The following is a 20013-nucleotide window of genomic DNA, read 5'->3' on the forward strand; positions in this document are numbered from 1 at the left end:
GAAGGAGGAGCAAAAAAGACCCCCAAAAAAATCTTTGTAAAAAAACCCTGAAAAAAAATGTCATAAAAACAGACCTGGAAAAATCTCTCATAAAAACAGACCCTGGCGAAAACCTCGTAAAAACAGACCCTGACAAAAAAAAATCTTGTGAAAACAGACCCGATAAAAAATCTCGTAAAATCCGATCCGAAATTTTTTTGTAAAGCACACCCGTGAAAAAATCTTGTACTGACACAAAAACAATCTTGTAAAAACACACCCAAAAAAATCGCAAAAACACACCCAAAATAAATCGCAAAAACACACCCAAAAAAAACCTTGTAAAAACAGACCTTAAAAAAAATCTAGTCTTTAGTGTTTCCACAGCAGAGTTGTACACTGACAGTGTGATGACACACTGTCTAACATGTTGAAAAATAACTGTTACTGTCACAGCAGTCCTGTCAATCTCTGCATGATAATGCAGTGTGCAATGGTCTGCAGTAGAATAATAATGTAGGTAAATTGTGTCCCTTTTTTTTTTTTTGTTACAGTTTTGATTTGAAAAACATGAGTGCAAACGTGTATGACAATCATTAAACACTGTGTTTATCTGCTGCAGTGAAGCTGCAGAATGTCCGAGGAACTGGTCTACAATCATCACTATAATCAGCTTCACCTCCGGGCTCATAAAGGAAAAAATCTCTTAATTAAATTTCAAACTTTTGCAGAGGACAGAGCAAATGATAGGTTTGCAAACTGCAGCCAACCTTAACACAGACAGATTTACGTTTACCGGTGGACTGGTGTAAGTCTTCAAAGCCCTTTTTTTTCCCCCCACAGAGGGTTAGAAGTGAGTGTTAAAGGAACGCCCTGATCGCTGAATGGTGACAGCGCATGACATATAACTGAAACACTCACAGTTGGATTGCGACTGTGGACATGTGTTGCATTTCAAACTCCTTTCTGCGACTGCACTGCTGCCAGGCCAAGGAAGAAGGAAAATGCCACATGAAAAGAAACAAATTGTACTACCTCTACACTGCAGGGGAACGATGTTTAATTATTATACAATGTCCTCACCCTAACTCTTCCATCAATTGGTGGAAATGTTGATTTTATTGCATTTTTAAACGACATTGAGCTGCAATCTTTGAGCGTGATTTCACACAGTCTAGTGCATATTGATGACCGCTTTTACAATATTCTCATTTCAAAACGGAGACAGAGAGAAAAAGAATGTCATCATTTTAAAAAAACCATGAAGCTTCCCCTCCAAAAAAAAATGAAAAACAGCTGATGAAATCTGCGACTGACAGTTGTTAAAATCCAACTATTGATCTTGTTTTCATTTACTGTGGTCTGAAATCATGGTCACCCTTGTCTCAACAGTCTTGAATTGTGATGATAAATGTGCTGCTGCGAACAAACAAGAACAGACTTTGAAACCGGTAAATCATAGTCTCTGTGCATCTATTTGGAGAGCTGTGTAAATGTTCTCCAGGAGAATATCTATTCTTTACACATTCCCCAATTCCATCAGGGGTTACATGTTTATTTCATCTCTCGTCTCCACAGCCCGACAGAACGTATGACCTGAAGATCGGCCAGCCCACGGTCTCCTACTTCCTCAAGCAGGCGGCAGGAATCGCAAAAGGAGCCGGCAAGACAGGTGAGCAGTGCTGCTGCTGCTGCCGCTGCACTTACATTTCTGCCCTCGCTCAAATTTTCACCTGCTGAGTCCATCCTGAAACGGACGCCCATCCTTCCATGGGCTAAGTTTTGAGCTTCGCTTGTGTGATTGATGTTCTATTCATGACATGTGGGGAAGTGCGGGGGGAGGAGAGATGTGGCCGAGCTGGTGCGTTCTGAAAAGAGAATTATGGATCTCCAACTTTTTCGTGCTCTGAGGTTCATCCAGGCTCTTTTCTCACTGTTGACTCTTGATGCCACTTGATGACACTTGACTGCCCTGACCTGCGCGCACACACACACACTCTTTGACCCACTGTTTCTTGTATTAAAGGTTTCCTTTGTACGTTTATCGAATCTTTTATTCTGACTTTATTCACACTTCCCTTTCTGTGTGTGTGTGTAAAGGCCACGAGACAGCGGGGATGGTGTCAGTGAGAGCAGTGTATGAGATTGCCAAGGTGAAGGCTGAGGATGAGTGCTTCAAAATGAGGAACACCTCCCTAGAGACCGTGGTCAGAAGCATCATTGGCTCGGCCCGTTCACTGGGCATCAAGGTCGTCAAAGAGTAAGTGTGTTTATCTGTGTGTCTGAGACCCACAACACCGTGAACCTGACCAACACACTCACAGCAGCAGCAGCAGCTTGTGTTTGTCCTTTAAAGACGAAGAGGACTTCATAATATTCTTCGACGTCAATATAACGACTGTTCAATATAAACCAATATAGCGTTAATCGGTTGTGCAGACAACCTTTCAGACGCAACACCAATTTGTCTTTAACCAGTGTTTGTGTTCTGAAGTTAAAACTACACTTTACTGAATAATTTTTTTTACAACCTTCACTCAGGGGCACAACTCAAACTTTGACTATATGGGATTTTATGGAGATGATTAGTTTTAGAAAGGTGATGGAGAAGTTAAACTTCCCTAACAAAACTTAAAGGGCTGTTTATGCTGAAAACCAAGATCAAAACTCTTGATAGAACAAGTAATACTGATCATTTGTTCACACACTCACACTTTGAACTGCTTTCCCTTCAGGAAATGTCCTGCTGACCACAATGAGACTAACACATTAATAAACGAGTCATAAAATACTATTTAGTATGGTCGTTAACAGTAAAGTTTAAAATGGAAGTATGGACACTGCAAGCAAAATTTGCAACAAAAAGAAAAGCATTCTGCACAGTAATAAATAATAGTAAATGGTAAAATAGACAGAACACGGTTACATTACAGATCATTATATTTGACACGTGTCAATTCTTTTTCTTTTCTCTGTCTCAACTGTTATTATATGATTAGGTTGTTCATTTGTTAAGAGAAGTAAGGCTTATCTCCCAAGCTTTAAATAGTTGTTTTTATTTGTAATCTATGTTTTTTTGATCAACTTTGATCATTTACTGAGAACGGCACGACGTGTTCGCACATTTTTTTCTCCTGGAACTTTTCTCATAACAAACACGTTAGAATGTGTGAAAGAAAACCAAAATCAGAGGAAACTAAAGGACCAAGGGCAAAGCTAAGCAGGGAGATTGCTCTCCGGAGAGAACAGAGACATAATGGATGCCATCAAGGCAACAGAAAATCAATTTTTTCATACGATCTGCAAAACAAAAAACAGCTTTTTAGGAGACCACAACAGAAGCTGCACAGAATTGTTGAAATTGTTGAAATAATCTGCAAATTTCAGTCGTTTTTAAAAATCCATTTCACTATATACCTGCACTAGGTTTTCAATAATGAAAATACAAAAGTGAGCTTAAGCTGTCAAAAAGTATATAGTGTTATGTTTACAGTCTTGCATCGTTAGATGTTACAGCCGTGACATCTCCTCACCCACACCTGCAGACTCACCCTGTGAAGAGAAGCTTTGCATCTGAAGACCTGCCGACGTCTACTCTGACACCACATATATATTATTTACTGCCGCTTCACAGCGTCTGTGTTTATTTTGTCATGAAGTGTTTCAGTTCAGCACTCGGGCAGAATCGCACACTCCCTGAAACCACTGCCTCTGTTTCTACTCCAGTTAATGATTTTGTACTTTACCCACAACCCCCCCCCCTCTCCAAGTTAAAACATAAAGTGTCTTGTGGCTGCAGTGCATTATGATTTATTGAGTGCACTGTCAGTAGAGAGACTTGTATCTCTGCCTCTTTTTTCCCTGGATGCTTGTTGAACAGTGCTGCATTGTGGTGAGGCTCAGATAGAATCCGTCCCTCTGCGACTCTTGCGGCGCCATATTTCCAGATTGTCCATCTGTCGCGCTCCGGTGAACGTGATGTCGGCAACACTCTGAGGGAGATTCTTCAAATTTAGTCAGTCAATCTGGGGAGGAACTCATTAGATTTTGTCAAAGTCACAGGCAGCGCACAAAAAATTATAATTATGATTACACAGAAAGTAGAGCTGAAACAATTAATCGGTTAATTGGTTTGAAGCTTTTATCATGATTAAAACCAGATTTCCGATTGTTTAAGCTTCTTAAATGTGAGTATTTCCTTCATTTCTATGCTTCGGATAACAAAGAAATCAATTCCAGGTTTGACGAACACCGATCAACATTTTTTAAGGTTTTCTGCTATTTATATGAAAATAATCAACAGATCAATCGATAATGAAAAAATGTCCATCTCGGATGAATTTGGGCTCAAAAATGTTGTTAGTTTTATTAGTTGTACTGTTCTCTTCTATGTGAATGTGTTAAAATGGATTATTTTAATTATATTTTATATAATTTATATGACTTCCTGTTAAGTGACAGTGACAATGATTAGCAATCAATCAACATATACTTTATTCCCCCCTCAGGGAAATGTGTCCTGTACTCATGCTGAGCATATGAATGTCCTACAATACAAGACGATGCAATAACAGCAATGATAATAATAATAATACCACGCCATGACACAATAAAAGCCATAAACAAGCAATAAAAAAAACGGCATGAAAACAAAACACACACTATATCAATCTCTATAAAAAACGTGTGTGTTATCACAACAGTCGTTAAGAATGCCATAAAACCATTGTTCAATCCCTGCAGCCTCCGGCAGCGTTATTTACAAGTCTAACAGATGTAGGTGTAAAAAGAGGATTTCAGAGCTCACTCGTCTTTGTCCATCATGCGATCATGACAGGTCTCTTATACAGCATCGCCTGAGGCGGTACGGTCGTGCATATTCAAGGTTTCTGTCAGAAAGTTTCTGTCCCGTCCGTCGTCCAGTGATTTATCCTCCACATGAGGGCGCTGCTGTCAAGCCCAGCTGACATAGGGCAATAGTCTTTAAGTGATATTGTGATGGAATTGTGATGGCCGGGGTACACAGGGTCACATAACAACCATCCACTCTCACGCTCATACCAACGGTCAATTTAGAGCAGGGGTGTCAAACTCATTTTAGTTCGGGGGCCATGCACAGCGCAATTTGATCTCAAATGGGTCGGACCAGTAAAATAATAGCATAATAACCTATAAACAACAAGAACTCAAAATAATTCTACAAAGTTATGCAAGTTTTACCATTTACACATGTGCATTATAACTTACAGATCATGGTGAATCTTTAAAGGCACAAAAAAAACCTGAAAAATATATTTTTTCACTTCCAGTATTTTCACAAATTTATCATGTGGGCCAGATGTGCCAACCGCTACATCAGGCATGATCAGGCGTGTCCAAAGTCTGGCTCGCGGGCCAATCACGGCCCTTGGTGAGTTGTTGTACGGCCCGCAGCTTCGGTTTTATAGAGTCCCGGGTTTGAAACCCACCTGTGACACACAGGTTTTTATCTCATATTATCTTATTTGACTGAAAGAAAGTCAATTTTTCTTTTCATTTTTTCACTCCTGCACAACTTGGATTTGGTTACATTTCCATTTAAAAATAATAATAGTGACAATGAAAATGAAATGTTTTATAAAACTGTATTTTTTTGCATTTACATATTTGTATGGAAATAATTCTACAAAGTTATGCAAGTTTTACCATTTACACATGTGCATTATAACTTACAGATCATGGTGGATCTTTAAAGGCACAAAAAAAACCTGAAAAATATATTTTTTCACTTCCAGTATTTTCACAAATTTATCATGTGGGCCAGATGTGCCAACCGCTACATCAGGCATGATCAGGCGTGTCCAAAGTCTGGCTCGCGGGCCAATCACGGCCCTTGGTGAGTTGTTGTACGGCCCGCAGCTTCGGTTTTATAGAGTCCCGGGTTTGAAACCCACCTGTGACACACAGGTTTTTATCTCATATTATCTTATTTGACTGAAAGAAAGTCAATTTTTCTTTTCATTTTTTCACTCCTGCACAACTTGGATTTGGTTACATTTCCATTTAAAAATAATAATAGTGACAATGAAAATGAAATGTTTTATAAAACTGTATTTTTTTGCATTTACATATTTGTATGGAAATGTTACTGTTTAAAAAAACGTTTGGACATCAACCGTGTGGCTCCATTTTCAGCCCCTAAATCTTTTACCATGGTGTACCGTCGATTGCAACAAACTTAATTTGTTTGCAATCTTGTGCTCGTAAACCTTACTTTTGAACCGACCGACAAGTCTTTAAGTAAGTTTGGCACAGTGCAGTGAATCACGACGCATTCCTTGTTCACAGAGATTAAGCCTCTTGTTGATGTTTATTTTATACTTCAGGTTATGTGAACGGATGCACAGCTTTATACTGAAGAGTCCTGGTAGTCGAGTGCAGAGAAGCTCTGCTCACAAACAAACACGCAGCAGCGAGTTCAAGTGACTTGAGAGTCCTGGAGGGGAAAGGAGTAGCTATGAGTCATTTTGCAGCCCATCTGTGGCTCGTAGAACTCTCTGTCATGGAAATACCAGGACATTATTAACCCAGGTCTCATCTGTTTTTAGCAAAGACGTGCTCTTTTGGAAGTTAAATCCACAGAGTCACCTTCAAGCTGGAAGCTTTGATCTACTTTGAACCACTAATTAACTGCGTGCCACGGGAGGCTCGTCATGACCCGTGTTTTACTGCTGCATTCGAGTGGAACCCATGAATCAAGACATGGACGTCGGGCACAGGAAATCCTGACCTTAACATGTACAGAAGAATGTTATTTTTAAAAAAACAACACGGCACAAACAAAAACCTTTAAATTAACAGGTTTGAAAAATTTCCCAGACCCTGGAAAACATCACACAAAATCCAACTGCTAATAGCTGTTTTTGTTCAAACTGCTGCTTCACAGCAAGACGGTTGCTGTCCAAAAACATGCAGAGGTTAATTGGACACTCTAAGCTCTCTCACCCTAGGTCTAAACTGAGTGGTAGAAGATGGATGGACGAATGGATGTTTAGAAAGCTTGTAGAGATGTCACCATTCTGAGGAAGAAAATTAGTTAAAATGAGTTTCCTTATTGCACAACATCGACATCCTCATCCTCCATCATTGTCGCTCAGGTTTTTAATAGTGTTGGTGCTTTTGTTTGAGTAAGAATCCAGGAAAAGTAAATGAAAGCTGAGTTTCCTCTCCTCCTCTATCTCTCTCTCCCCCTCAGTCTCTCTGCTGATGAGTACAAAGTCTTCTTGGAGCGCAGGGAGGAGAAGTTGAAAGCTGATGCAGAAGCAGCTGCAGTGGCTGCAGCCGAAGCTCTTGGTAAAAAGAAATGAAGGCCTGCAACATCCAACGCTGACCCAAACTCCACCCCCCCGCCCAGAAATCCATTCCTGTTTGTTTTTAACTTTATATAAATGTAGCACATCATGTTGTGCGAGTCTGATCTGAATAAACAGTTGTTCTGTGATTCACTTCCTTATTCACACCTGATATTGAAGGCGTCTCTTTTACATTTCACTATTTTAAAGACGATTGAGAAAACGAGTTGACTTCCAGTTACCTTATGGAAATATTTATGACCCAGAGCGTTTGTGTTTCTTGTGAGCCGAGCTAATGAAACCGTAATTGCTCCGTACTGTAATTGTACATTCAGCTTCTTTGATGTCGTTATCTATTATTAAGGGCACTGGAAGAGATCTGGCTGTTTGTCGGGTTGTGCAGATGGTTTTAAAGTGATCGCCGCATGAATTATTTCACAGTTCATACGTCTCACAGGGAGGGGGAGCTATAACTGTTGATATGTTTTACCTGGGAAACCGGTTACAGCCTGTAACTTTTGGGTTCTGGGTTGTTGATCTGACAGAACAAGCTATTTCTAAATGTCACGTCACTCTGGGATTTATTATTGGGCAATTTTCACTCTTGTGACATTTATGGCTATAATCGCTGCCTGCAGCCCTAAACAGTTTATTGCCAGGAGCCTCAGCTTCACCATTTTATGTGTATATTTTCTGCATTAACTGTTTTTATAATACAGCACCAGAAAAAATAGGCCTCTTAAAGGATATCCAGGCATTTTTGTATAATATAAGTATACATGTCTTTATACATTATCATACACGCTCTTGCCCCCATTAAGTAGATTTTCTTTGCGTGTGTTTGTGTGACTTTGAGCAGCATCTCTCAAAAAGTTAAAGGACAGATTTTGATTGAATTTTCTGGGGACGTCGGTTTTGGCACGAGGAGGAAATGTAGTTGCACAAATGTGGAAATTTGTGTTACTATCTTCCGTTAGTACTCACCACGGAGTCGTACAAAGAGGCGGTGAGTGTGTCTTCAGGTCTTTTCCAGGAGGAACGATCTCGGGCAACTGACAACAATGTTACACGTGAGTGAGTTTTGGTTCCTCATTTCAACCTTGTTGCTGCCGAAGGATTTATTTTGGCCCACTGGACACTATATTAAAATGATGTTCCTTAATTCAATTTCCATATCATTTAGATTTGGATCTGCACTTTTGAAATCGATACGTCATGCAAAAATTGAAGTTTTGTGACGGTAACATACAAAGTAAAGATGTTCAACCTCATTAAAATAATATTTAATTAAGTTACCTGCTTGCTTGTATCTTAATACAATAGGTATTTATTTTGTGGCCCACAGCACAATCCTGGGCACCCACGATCTTTCATGGCCCTTAAATTTAAAACTGTCCTTGCATTTGTCCTCTTCACAACCATTTCCTATAACATGACTCCTTACACTGTACCTAAAATTGCTCCTCTGTGGTGCAGTACTAGTCTTTTGCCAGACGATAGCAGCAGTTAGCTGTGCATCAACAACACATCTTCACTCCAGCACCAGACTCTGCAGCAGTGAGTGATGATGGCACACAAAATGTCACTTCCAGGGAAAAACATCATGTATATCAGGTTTTTTTTTCTGTGAGATGAAGATTTCTGGCATGAATTATATCATTTTCTGCCTCCTTCCGCTAAAAAAAACAAAGAACACACCACATGTTTGTCATGATTTCCAGAAAATGTGTTACCTGTACATGATGTGTGTGTATTTTTATCTTCTGTGATTGTGGTGATTCAGGTGATGTAACCTTTTCATCCTGTGGTGACAGAGAGCCTCAGTTTGTCCCACATCCCTCTTACTGTACCTCTAATTTTAGCTTCCCCTCACTCTCCCCTTTGTGTTCCCCCTCCTCTCTCTCCAGCCCTCCCCGCTCGGATCCTTCTGAATGGAGGCTGAGAATAGATGGGAGGCTGCTTCAGTCACACCGCTCTGGAGCAGGAATGCCTATATATGGAGTCTTACACCACGCAGAGCGCTGACTGAGTTTGCAGGTACAGCAGTGAATGTGGGCTACTGTGGTTTGTAAAGAGGCAGGGAAGGGGGGGGCAGTCATATGCCTACTATTGTGTGTGTGTATCATCATCACTGTAAGTGGGAGGCGTGTGCCTGTGTGCATGTCCTCGCACGCAAAACCAAAAAAAAACCTTGATGCCAAGTGTGTGCGTCAGTCTGAGTCAGATAGTGTCTCATTCTGTCTCGTCATGTGTGTGCGTCAGTGCTGTTGCTGAGCGAAACTCGCTCCAGGGGAAGAAAAGGAGGAGAGTGTATGGGCGGGAGAGAGAGAGGCAGGGATGATGATGGTGATGAGGAGGAGGCAGAGGGAGGAAGAGAGGGGGCTTGACTGTGACGACACGGACGCATCAGCCGCATTAAGTGCACTTTAATATAAATGCATTTGTATGACAATCAAATACACTTATAAGCATCACAATAGAACACTGGTCCACAATGTCCGTTCTGCAAGTAAGTAAGATGTTTACAATATATTCCATCTTAGGCAATAAAAATCTTTCTTCCTCTGTCATTATGTACAGACCAATAACAGCTTTTTGTTCATACAAATGTACAAATGTGTACAACCTTTCATAAAAGAGCATATGCGTACATCCTCGGACATAATGCATATGCATTAACATCTTTTTTTGTTTGTTTTTGTTCCAAATGTCACACTTACAGTAATATAATTGTACACATGTATATTATTAACTTAGCCTTGAATAGCTATAGAACGTAGGAATCAATCCTTTACTTGACCGTAGACAACTCTACGTGAGCACGTCGACACCATGGGAATAGTACCATTCTCAACCCGTGTCGCTTGGTAACTGAATAGAAATAGCACCCAATCCCTATTTGTTTTTCCATTTTTTAAAACAAAACTTTTAGTATTTCTAACCCCTCTCAAAAAAGAAGAATCGCTCATTCACATAGTCAATTGTGCCTCGTCACCACACCGCGCTCCAGGGGAGCAACGATGCCACTGTCCATGTTTGAATGGACATGATAAAGAGTTCAGCAGGTCAGGGCCATTTTCAGGCACACAGGAGCCGCTATAAGCTGCCAGCATTGCAAATATTGATGCTGCAGGGATATCCAGCTTGACTTGCCTTCAGGCCAGCACAGACCTGAAGAGCGCACATTCACAGTCTCATGTACAGTAGTAGAACAACGTAGCAGTGGATTTGTGTGGCATGAGGTCAGAGATCACCGGCAACACGTCTCTGTGTTAGGTGCCAGGACACATTGTAAAGCAATGGACACCTTTAACATTCGTGAGATCTTCAGCATGCCAGGATCTCTTTCACATGTTTGTTTTTTTTTGTTTTGTTTTGTTTGCACATCACATTGATACACAAGATCGTAAATGGAGAGATAAATATGAAATGTTCAAGCGCAAACTCAAAGCTCAAAGTATCCAGAGTTTTAAAAAGTGGTTTTGATAAGTGGATTTTACAGCAAGAAATCTTTCTTCTGTTGATTTACACGTAGTTTTCATACTGCGCTTGTAAATTTGTAAACACCTGCCTCCTAATACATTTGAGGTCTGAGTTTGCGTTGTAGTATGCCGGGCAAAAAAAGGTGCTATTTTGTAAATAGCAAAGAAATTTACTTTTTCTTTTTTTGTTCACAACAGAGTTTTCACTACGAGTGAATACAAATGCGCGTCTGGAAGTTTTAAAACTGCGCGTACAAGTTCAGAGTGGTCTCTCTGACGTCTGATTATATTATCTGAAACTCGTGTTACAGAGAAGCTGAAAGACGGACACCACATGGGCCCAAAACCCAGTCAGTTATGGGTCCATGCGGTCGCACCATCGTGTAAATGTTGCACCAGTTTTGTAGTAGTTTACAGACTATGGACTGAACAAAAATATCAAGCCAATCTTTGTTCTCAGGAGACATGTAGGAGTTAAAGTCCTTAAGTTGTATATACATTATGTATATTTATACACTTAATTATGTTTTACTTTTCAGTAAAAGTGGCTCCACAAAATATGACAATATGCCATACTTAATGAAGTAAGTCACAGACTTATTTTAGAACGGAGGAACACTTCCACTCCCATCTGAAAGACAAAGCAGAGAGAAGAAGAAGAAGTTAGAGGTGCAATTTCTGACAACATTCTTCCATAACAATGTGTGAAACACTGAGGCAGATTCTTACCTTTGTGGAAGCACTGTGGCGATGGATGACATTGGAGTTGATACAACTCAGGTTGTTGCCCTAAGCCAGGGGCGATCGAGGCACCTGCCCCAAACATGGGTTCCAGGACGGCCAGTTCCTCCAGGAGGGACTGAGTGCAAGACACAGCAGGTGTGGGCGAGCCGATGGGCATGGCAGTGGCCGGGCCGGGGGAGACGGTGAGAATGAGGGGGGGGGACGCTGGGATGGAGGAGCAAGAGGACATAGGAGATGACGCCACCTCGATCTCCATTGCTTCCTCCCCAAGCCCCTCCCCTACCGTCTTCACCCCAGCCTCGGAGGCCACAGTTGCCCCACACCCGGCTGTGGAGTTACATTGCGCCGATTGGACGCTACAGAAGTGGCCCACTCCCTCAAACTGGGAGGGTTGGTGCCAGTACACTGGGGTTTGAGGAGAGGCTGGGCTGTTGGGGTTGGGCACGGGAGAGGTGCATGGGGACGGGGAGGAAGGACAGGGGGACTGAGGAAGAGGGGGAGCGAAGTCGTCTTGGAGCAAAGTTTCTAGGATGCTCTCTTCAAACAGAGAGTCATCATCATCTAGGAACATGGGAATGTCCAGACCTCTCCATGCTTTGATGGGATAAAACTCCCTAGGCATGTGGACTGAATCGACGCCAGCGGTTTCTATGCTGGGGGACAGGAAGGGGGAGGGAGGAGAGGATGAGGGTGACATGGAGGGAGGAGAGAGTTTGGACAGGAGTGGATCTAGATAGAATCCCTCTGCCAATGAGCTGATGTGCTGAGCTAAGAGCGAGATCTCTGCTCTTTCTTTCTCCCTTTCTCTCTCCAAGGAGAAGAAGGAGAGGCAGGGCTGTTTACCAGGTGAGGCCTCAGGGGTGAGGAGTCCCTCGGGGGGACACTGGAGTGGCCCCAGTGGTACATCTACATACAGTGGACCCCGCACTTCGGGCAGTGTCATGACTGTGCAGTCACCATCTCCAGGGCTGTCAGGTGTAGGGGGCAGCTTCTCATACAGGGAGCCACTGCATGGCTCCACTGGGAAGAGGAGGTCAGTGGAGAGAGTTGGTAGAGTGAGGGGAAGCTTGGTAGACAGTGTGGTGGGTGGAGCAGGGCTGGAGGTGGTAGTGGGAGGGGCAGTGGAGGGCGCAGAAGGGGCCAACGAGGTGGTGGCCGTGGCTGTTGTAGCAGAGAGCGGAGGTGTGGTGGTGCCAGTGGGGTCGAAGCTGAAGAGGGGTTCACCAAACGGGAAGCTGGCCCCACTGACGTGTGGAGTGTAGGGCGGTGTGCAGACAAACTCTTTGGTCTGCTGAGCTTCTGAGGTGGGGACAGGTGGGAGAGGCAGGGGGAGAGATGGCAGCGGGGGCTCAAGCTGGAAGGACGGCGGGAGGAGAATGTTTTGGGTCAAAAAGTCCAAGTCTGTCACTGTTTCAACAGTAACCGGGGTGGGGGAGGAGGCAGCGGAGGGGCTCTCCGTAGGATGCTGCTGGAAGAAGGTTTCCTCCTCCAGGGAGGAGATGCTGGAGCGAGGGTCACCCTCCACCTGCATGGGCTCTGCAGCCGAGCTGCCCGGTTCATCAGAGGAGCCCACACTGCAGCCAGTGGTGCTGAAGTCAAAGGACTGTGCCGACAGGCCGCTGCTGCCTGGGGTGAAGACCTGGTCTGGGCTGGATAGGGTGTCTGGGGACTGCAGACTCAGACTCTCTTGCTGGGAGGTGCCAGTGGTCAGAACCAGGGTCAGCTGGGTCTGCTCTGTGTTGAGCTGCTGACGCACTGACCAGGCCTCAGACTCACTGAGAAAAGAGAAGAAACGGGGTGTAAGATTGGGGTTTTTAGTTTTATTCGGCCATGCTGTGTAGAGCTGAGTGTCAAACTGTAATGGTGTTGTAGTATTGATTAGGTATTGGGTGTCCTTTCAAAATGTGATATCAGATTGTTGGTACTTAAGGAGTTAATCTCATCAGCGTCAGTTAGCCAATAATCTTGCAGCATTATGTTTGACTGAGATCTATGTGTGAGTGTGTCTGTTGTTTGTGTAATGTTTTTACACAATGTATTTAATAAAATTAGTATAAAGTCCAGATATTGATATTGTATCAATATCAAACCGTTTATCACCCCAGCCCTAGTGTTGTGTCTCTGTTGTGTTTGTTTAAAAACATACCTGATGATGTAGTTGTTGCTGCTGATGGGGAATTCTCCCGGCTGCAGCTGTAGCACCATGTACAGCCAAACCCATGACTGGTCCTGAGCTTGCACACGCACCACCATCTCAGCTCTGCCTTCTCCTCCCTCCCTCACTGTGGAACAACATTTAAAGCACCAGTTGGCACAGGTTTCTAATCCCATTAATCACTGTTGTGGGTTTTGTGGGTTTTTTTTCACCGTGCCAGTGGGCACAGAGTGTGCTTCTGTGTGGGCATGTGTGGTTGTAATAGGCATTTATGTGAAGAATACACTTACATAGGCTACGGTGCTGAGCGGAGGCATGTGACAGATCCTGTGGGTGGAGGAGGCTGTACCAGGAGCGGGATCGTAAAGCTGTCACATCAAAGCCAAGATAGGCGCTCACACTGCAGGGGAGAGTGGGTGGTGATGAGTTAGGCTCATAATGTCTCACTGCTTTAGTTATCTTATAAACACACACATATACAGGTCATAATGTAGCAACAGGTCAGGGATGTACACAGATAGGTGGCGCTCATGCACCTGTCCTTTTGACAAAAAGGCCTTTTATTCATTTATTTTGTTAATTTAGTTTCTAGTTTCAATGCTAGTCTGTGCTTATTGAAATAAATCATTATGTAAGTACAAACTTTGCCACTATAACTTTTTTTCCATTTAATATGAGGTGGTGTCTATTTTGAGCCCATGCCCCCCTGAATATTTGTGCACACCACTGTAACAAGTGCAAGCATATGACGTTATTAAAGTGACCTCACCTGTCCTGCGCTGTCTCCAGCCTCATGTCCCGGCCATGTTGGGAGAAGAAGCAGGTCAGAAACAAGTTGGTATCAGCCAGTGGAGGGGTGGAGGTCAGCTCCCTCTCTGCCCCGGGGCCGGACCGGGTCGGGTGCATCTCCAGTGGGGAGCAGAAACACACCCACACGGGGTTGGAGGTCCAGTAGGACCCGGCGGCTGAAGAAGTGGAAGGGGGAGAAAGGCAGCGAGCTCGGATCAGAACCAGCTTGTTCCCAGCACTCTGCCTCCGCACTGACTTTGAGGTGTTGAAACGACAGCGGAAGAGACGATCTGTAGAGAAGATGAGAGGTTAGATGTAAATAAAATCACATTTGGCAGTAATTCAAACTTGTAAGTTAAACGTACACGCCTGTTATCTTACCTATCTCAAGTGATGTAGAGGTTGACAGGTTGGTCCTCATGGTCAGGCTGTCAGAGGCGTCGATGATGTCGTACACACTGTCGCCCTGTGCCACAAGATCCACCTGGAAAAATGACGTTATTTATGAAGCACAGGTGGTGAGGAGCGCTTTCTGTGGAAAACACCCAAGAATCTGGTGTGTATACTCACCATGGAGTGTCCAAGATGCTCAGAGACGCTGTCTGACATGTACAGGAGCTTCCCTTCTCCAGTCAGCAGCATCAGAAAGCCCGGCAACGCCTGCACCAACTCTGACAGTTCATGGAAAGACAGAAACTGCGTGCTTTCCTCGAGGCTGCCAGCGGCTGTTCCCGCTTCTGGGGTGAAATGGAACCAAGAGAAAGATGTGTCAAACTTGTTAGTTAAACAATTCATACAAATAATTCAACAGAACATACAGTATTCTGGGTTCCGCATTAGAAAAATAGCAGCGGCTGCACTGTGTGCTTCAGCACCACGGACAGCGACGCGGCTGTTTCTGGCGCTCTAGCGGTTCAGCACCACGGACAGAGACACACGACGTTTTTATCCATTTCTGTATCGATTATTAACCTTCAGTTACCGAGCCACTGTTGTACAGGTTATTTAAAAACGCAAATATGAATCCGTCTGCCTCTGGTGCCTCTAACACTTGTTGATTCTGCTCCTGTGAAAGACTGCAGTCTGTCAGTGCACATTCATCAACAGGTCTTTTCTAAGCAGAGTAAAAATCATTGTTACCTTGGGTGAAGAAGACGGATTTCCTGGTGTACATGCAGGCGAGTGACATGATGTGCAGGTATGAGAGCCGAGCTTTATCTGCATCGGTTATGGGCAACAAGTCCTTCAGGTTCCGGATCTCGGCGTTGATCTGGTCCCGTCGAGCCTTGGATGCTCCTTTGGTTGAGCGGTACATTGTTGCGATGAACTGATCGGAAATTCCTGCAGGTGCGGGTTTGGAGAGTTGTGGAGCGGAGTGCTGTTTGACGTCGTGTCGCTGCTGAAAGTGTCCCCGTGTCTGGAGACAGTTTGTGAGAAAAGCTCTGAGGTGTGTTATTGCACTTTCATCTCAGCTACGGTGTGTGTGTGTGTGTGTTTTTTTTCCCAGAGTAAGGTTCTGAAAACCTTCTCCTGTCCTGTCTGTCTGTCTGATGTAGTAGCTCCACCACAGCGCCCAGCTGGGATGCTGGCCGGCTGCTGTGGATGTCCGTCCCCCCTCACGGAGTGCAGGTGAATCGGCGGCTCTAGTCGCCGTCTCTCGCACACTCAAGTCCGGAACCCGCAAATCTGGTTGAGGGACTCTGCTCGCCGGTCACTTATATAGCCTGGGACTCCGCCGGAGTAGGGGGGCTCCCAACGCACCAACACCGACGTAAAAGGGAAGGAGGGGGGTGAAGATAGCTGTGTTTGCATTGGTGAAGCTCTCCCCCCTCCCTCACCTATGCCCTCTCCTTTCGGTGACTCTTCCTCGACGTCAGCTCTTCCCTCTACTCGCTGATGACGTCGGCCTGAAATCGGGAGCTCCGGCGACGCAAAAAGCCCGATTTGGACAAAACCGACTGAGGGGCGGAGCAAGTGTAAAACGTAAACGGAGTCACCGGACTCCGGTGTATTAGAGGAGGAGGAGGAGGGAGGGGGTGCAGAGAGAGGAGGTGAAGGGATGCTGGGCTGCATACGAAACGGATCAGTGTGTTTATAAGTCTGGCTCCTGAGGCAGGATGCCCGTCACTGCGCTGTTTGCGCCGGACCTGCCGCTAAATACAGCAGGTGCCCGTTATTCTTATTATTACAGTGAGAGCCGCTTATTTTCAGCGTCAGTGCGTGAAACATGTGAGACTGACGCTGGTCGGCTGCAGACACACGCACAGGGGGCGGACATGGATGCTGTATGTTGGATGTTTATGAATGAAAATCATTCCTCAGCAGCTGTAGAAACATCATCAGCCTGGATAATAATCAGCCTTCGTTAGCCTCCACTGCTCATAGAGACTCTGTGTTTGAGGTTCTGCTGCATATACTTCCATGTTGTTCATTATAGTAGAAGCCTCGCGCACCATCTATGAAATCTGACACAATCAGGGGACATTTTTTATTAACATTTCATGTTTTCATGCTTTCAATATTCAATATTATGGGCTTTTTTCGGAGAGATAATCAGGACAGACGTGGTGTCCACACATACCAGCACAAACAGCTCGACGCGAGAAACACTGCAGCAAATCAACCAGCTGTTATAAAATAGTTCCACAAATATTTTTTTCTCGCTCTCGTAATTGCTATTTAATGACGTGAGTGAGTCAGTGAGTCACAGTCGTCGCTCGTCCTCTCTCTCCCTCTCTCCCTCCTTCTCTCTCTCTCTCCTCTCTCTCTCTCTCTCTCTCTCTCTCTCTCTCAATAAACTATTATTGATTGATTATTTTCAAGTTCATTCTCCTGACGGGAATCATTAATTATTTGAAGCACGCACGTGCACACAGCCGTCAGTATTGCGCAATTCCGCGCTGTTTCTAAAAATAGACTTCACCGGCGACCAACACAAGGACCGCGAGGCGCGCGCCCCCGCGTCCTGGCTCCGAGAGATCTCCAAAATAGTATGTGCTCCACATGTTCACACACACACACACACACACACGTTAGGTTTATGGCAGCTGTGTGGTGAAAATGTTCTGGCACTTTCTCTGACTTACTGAAGGACAAGGACTTTGATTTCAAAGCCAGTAAAGGCAGGGGCGTTTCAAGAGACTTTGGGGCCACGGGCGTTGGGCCTCATTTGGGATCACTCACATTAGCATCTTCAGCACGTTTTTATTTTGAATGTAGACACCACAGCACATGCATCCACACACTGATGAGATGAGGCATTCTGCACTTGTGGAGCTCCGTCAGTCATGTGACAAGAATGAACTGGTCATCTTCACAGTAGACCCTCCATCTTTTGATCCAGGGCCAACTTTTCTTATAAGTAGGACAATAACCTTTGAATCTCCTTTCCTTACAGACATAGTTCTTGAATGAGTCTGTTTTGAAATTCCTCTGTTGGGATGAACAGGATGCACCCTGACATGACATTATTTTGTTTTGTTGAAGCAGTGTTGGTAATCCATTCATTGTCTTTCTCTCTCTTTTATTTTTTTTGGTCTTGGTTGCATTAATTCCGTCTGTGCGGCTGCAGCAACTTTCGCAGTCATCTCAGCAGAGTTTGGTTGCTTAGTAACGACAGACTTAACATAAGCTCAAACGCCAGACACCTGAGTTGAAAACATCTCTGTCTTCTTTCACGTGTGACAAGTGTTTTGAGATTCTCTGCTACATGTGACCAGGCCCCTTTTGTGCGACATTGTAATGCCCTGTTAATAGCCAATTATTAACTGTTAGGAGGTGACTAACATCACTGAGGGTCTTTGAATGATGGTTTTAAAGCCTGTGCCCAGATGTAAGTTTATTTTATAAACCCAGTGATGCACTAAACCTCCCTTTATTACTTATTTGTTGAAACATCAGTTTGAGCTGAACTGCTAGTCTACACGATGATGCATCCTGCACTTAACATCATGTTACTCCTGATGGCTGTCATCACTGTGTGAATGGCAAAACTGTAGAGTGGTCATCTATAGCCTAGAAAGGCACTATATAAATCCAGATAATTTACCCTTGAACTTGACATCAGGACGGGGGAGAAACATGATTTAAGTGACTTTGAACCTCTGTGGTTTACGAAGAATGGTTAAAAAAACCCTATATATATATATATATGTATGTGTATATATATGTGTGTATATGTATATATGTGTGTGTATATATATATATGTATATATATATATATATATATATATGTGTATATATATATACATATATATATATATATGTATATATCCAGTGAGCAGCAGTTTCTCTGGGTGACAAATGCCTTGTTGATGCCCAGGGGTGAGAGAAGAATGACTTAAAAGCAAAAGTAACTTGTAATAGCCATGCAAATATACATTGGTTTCAACCAAGATATGCAGAAGACAGTCCTTGAATGCACAAAACATCAAACCTTGAAGCAGATATAGGCCACAGCAGTGGCTTTATTAAATGCCCTGTGTACCTAATAAAGTGGCTGATGAGTTAATTTTCTAAAGCAGGACAGCAGTTTGCCATGTTGGACAGTTTTCAGTGCACAGAAGATACATCTGAGATGATTCATCCTGTGTGTGTTGTTGTTGGAGGAGACGTTCAGCTTCACTTGTTCAGTCACTCTGTCTCTGTGTGTTTGTGTGGCTTTGTGGAGACCAAAAATCCTATAAATCATACAGAATGAGGACATCTTAGCAAAATGTGGACGTTTCAGCACCATCTAGTTTAGATGGTCTAAGGTTAGGGTAAGGATTGGGCATTTAGTTAAGATGGTCTAAGGTTAGGGTAAGGATTAGGCATCTAGTTAAGATGGTCTAAGGTTAGGGTAAGGATTGGGCATTTAGTTGACATGGTCTAAGGTTGGGATATGGGTTAGGCATTTACTTGAGATGGGTAAGGTTACAGGGTAAGTGTTAATCATTTGGTTGTGATGGTTATTGTAAGGGTAAGGGGCCAGTGAATGCATTATGTCTATGGGCATCCTCACTACAACTGCTCACAAATGTGTGTTTTTTCTTGTTTGTTGCTAATTCCCATCATCAGATCCTGTTTATTGAGAATGACCCTTAGGTGTTTTTAGAAATAACTGTGTTCAGCACTCAAATAGATTTTTTTCAACCACAATGTTTGAATCTGTAGAAATAAAAAGCTGCGATTTTTGTTGTCTGTGCTGCTCCTCACATGCTTCACATACATAAGTCTGTTGCTAACGTGAAGATGAGAATCTGTGAGGGCAGTGACATCAGTTTTCCTTTCGGCTATTCTGGATGCAGCGTCACACTCATTCATTAGTGCCGTGCACTCAGAGATGCATAATTATATAGAGGTTGAGCAAATCTCTTTTCTTTTTTTCAACCGACGCTGAGAGGACTAAGGTTGAGTCATACTCTTTGTTTCAGGTGCATCACTTTAGCTTTTGTTTGGTTTAATGTGGACTCTGTTGCATCAGTGTGATGTCAAAGATCATGCAGCTGATAGAGGGATGTCGTCCATGCTGAAACAGGTGCGTTTAACCAAG

At 43.6% G+C, this 20013-nt stretch overlaps 2 protein-coding genes across 2 annotated transcripts in view; one reads left to right on the forward strand and one right to left on the reverse strand.

The window, feature by feature from the left end:
• mrpl11 (mitochondrial ribosomal protein L11) overlaps nt 1-7459 on the forward strand; it is a 46372-nt gene extending 38913 nt beyond the window's left edge. The window contains exons 4-6 of the mRNA XM_044040796.1: nt 1558-1651; nt 2080-2239; nt 7214-7459. Of these exons, the coding sequence (XP_043896731.1) occupies nt 1558-1651; nt 2080-2239; nt 7214-7325 (366 nt within the window). The 3' untranslated portion in view covers nt 7326-7459. The remainder of the gene's footprint in view (nt 1-1557; nt 1652-2079; nt 2240-7213) is intronic.
• Nucleotides 7460-9720: 2261 nt separating this feature from the next.
• On the reverse strand, nt 9721-16152 carry npas4a (neuronal PAS domain protein 4a). Its single transcript, XM_044039748.1, has 8 exons — nt 15621-16152; nt 15051-15217; nt 14862-14964; nt 14461-14770; nt 13982-14091; nt 13683-13818; nt 11522-13311; nt 9721-11423 (listed from the first exon to the last, which is right to left on the reverse strand). The coding sequence occupies exons 1-8, from the start codon at nt 15793-15795 to the stop codon at nt 11395-11397; spliced, it is 2820 nt and encodes a 939-aa protein (XP_043895683.1). The 5' UTR covers nt 15796-16152; the 3' UTR covers nt 9721-11394.
• Nucleotides 16153-20013: the final 3861 nt, after the last annotated feature.

Source organism: Solea senegalensis, linkage group LG12 (assembly GCF_019176455.1).
Source record: "Solea senegalensis isolate Sse05_10M linkage group LG12, IFAPA_SoseM_1, whole genome shotgun sequence".
In the NCBI taxonomy this organism is placed as follows: Eukaryota; Metazoa; Chordata; class Actinopteri; order Pleuronectiformes; family Soleidae; genus Solea; species Solea senegalensis.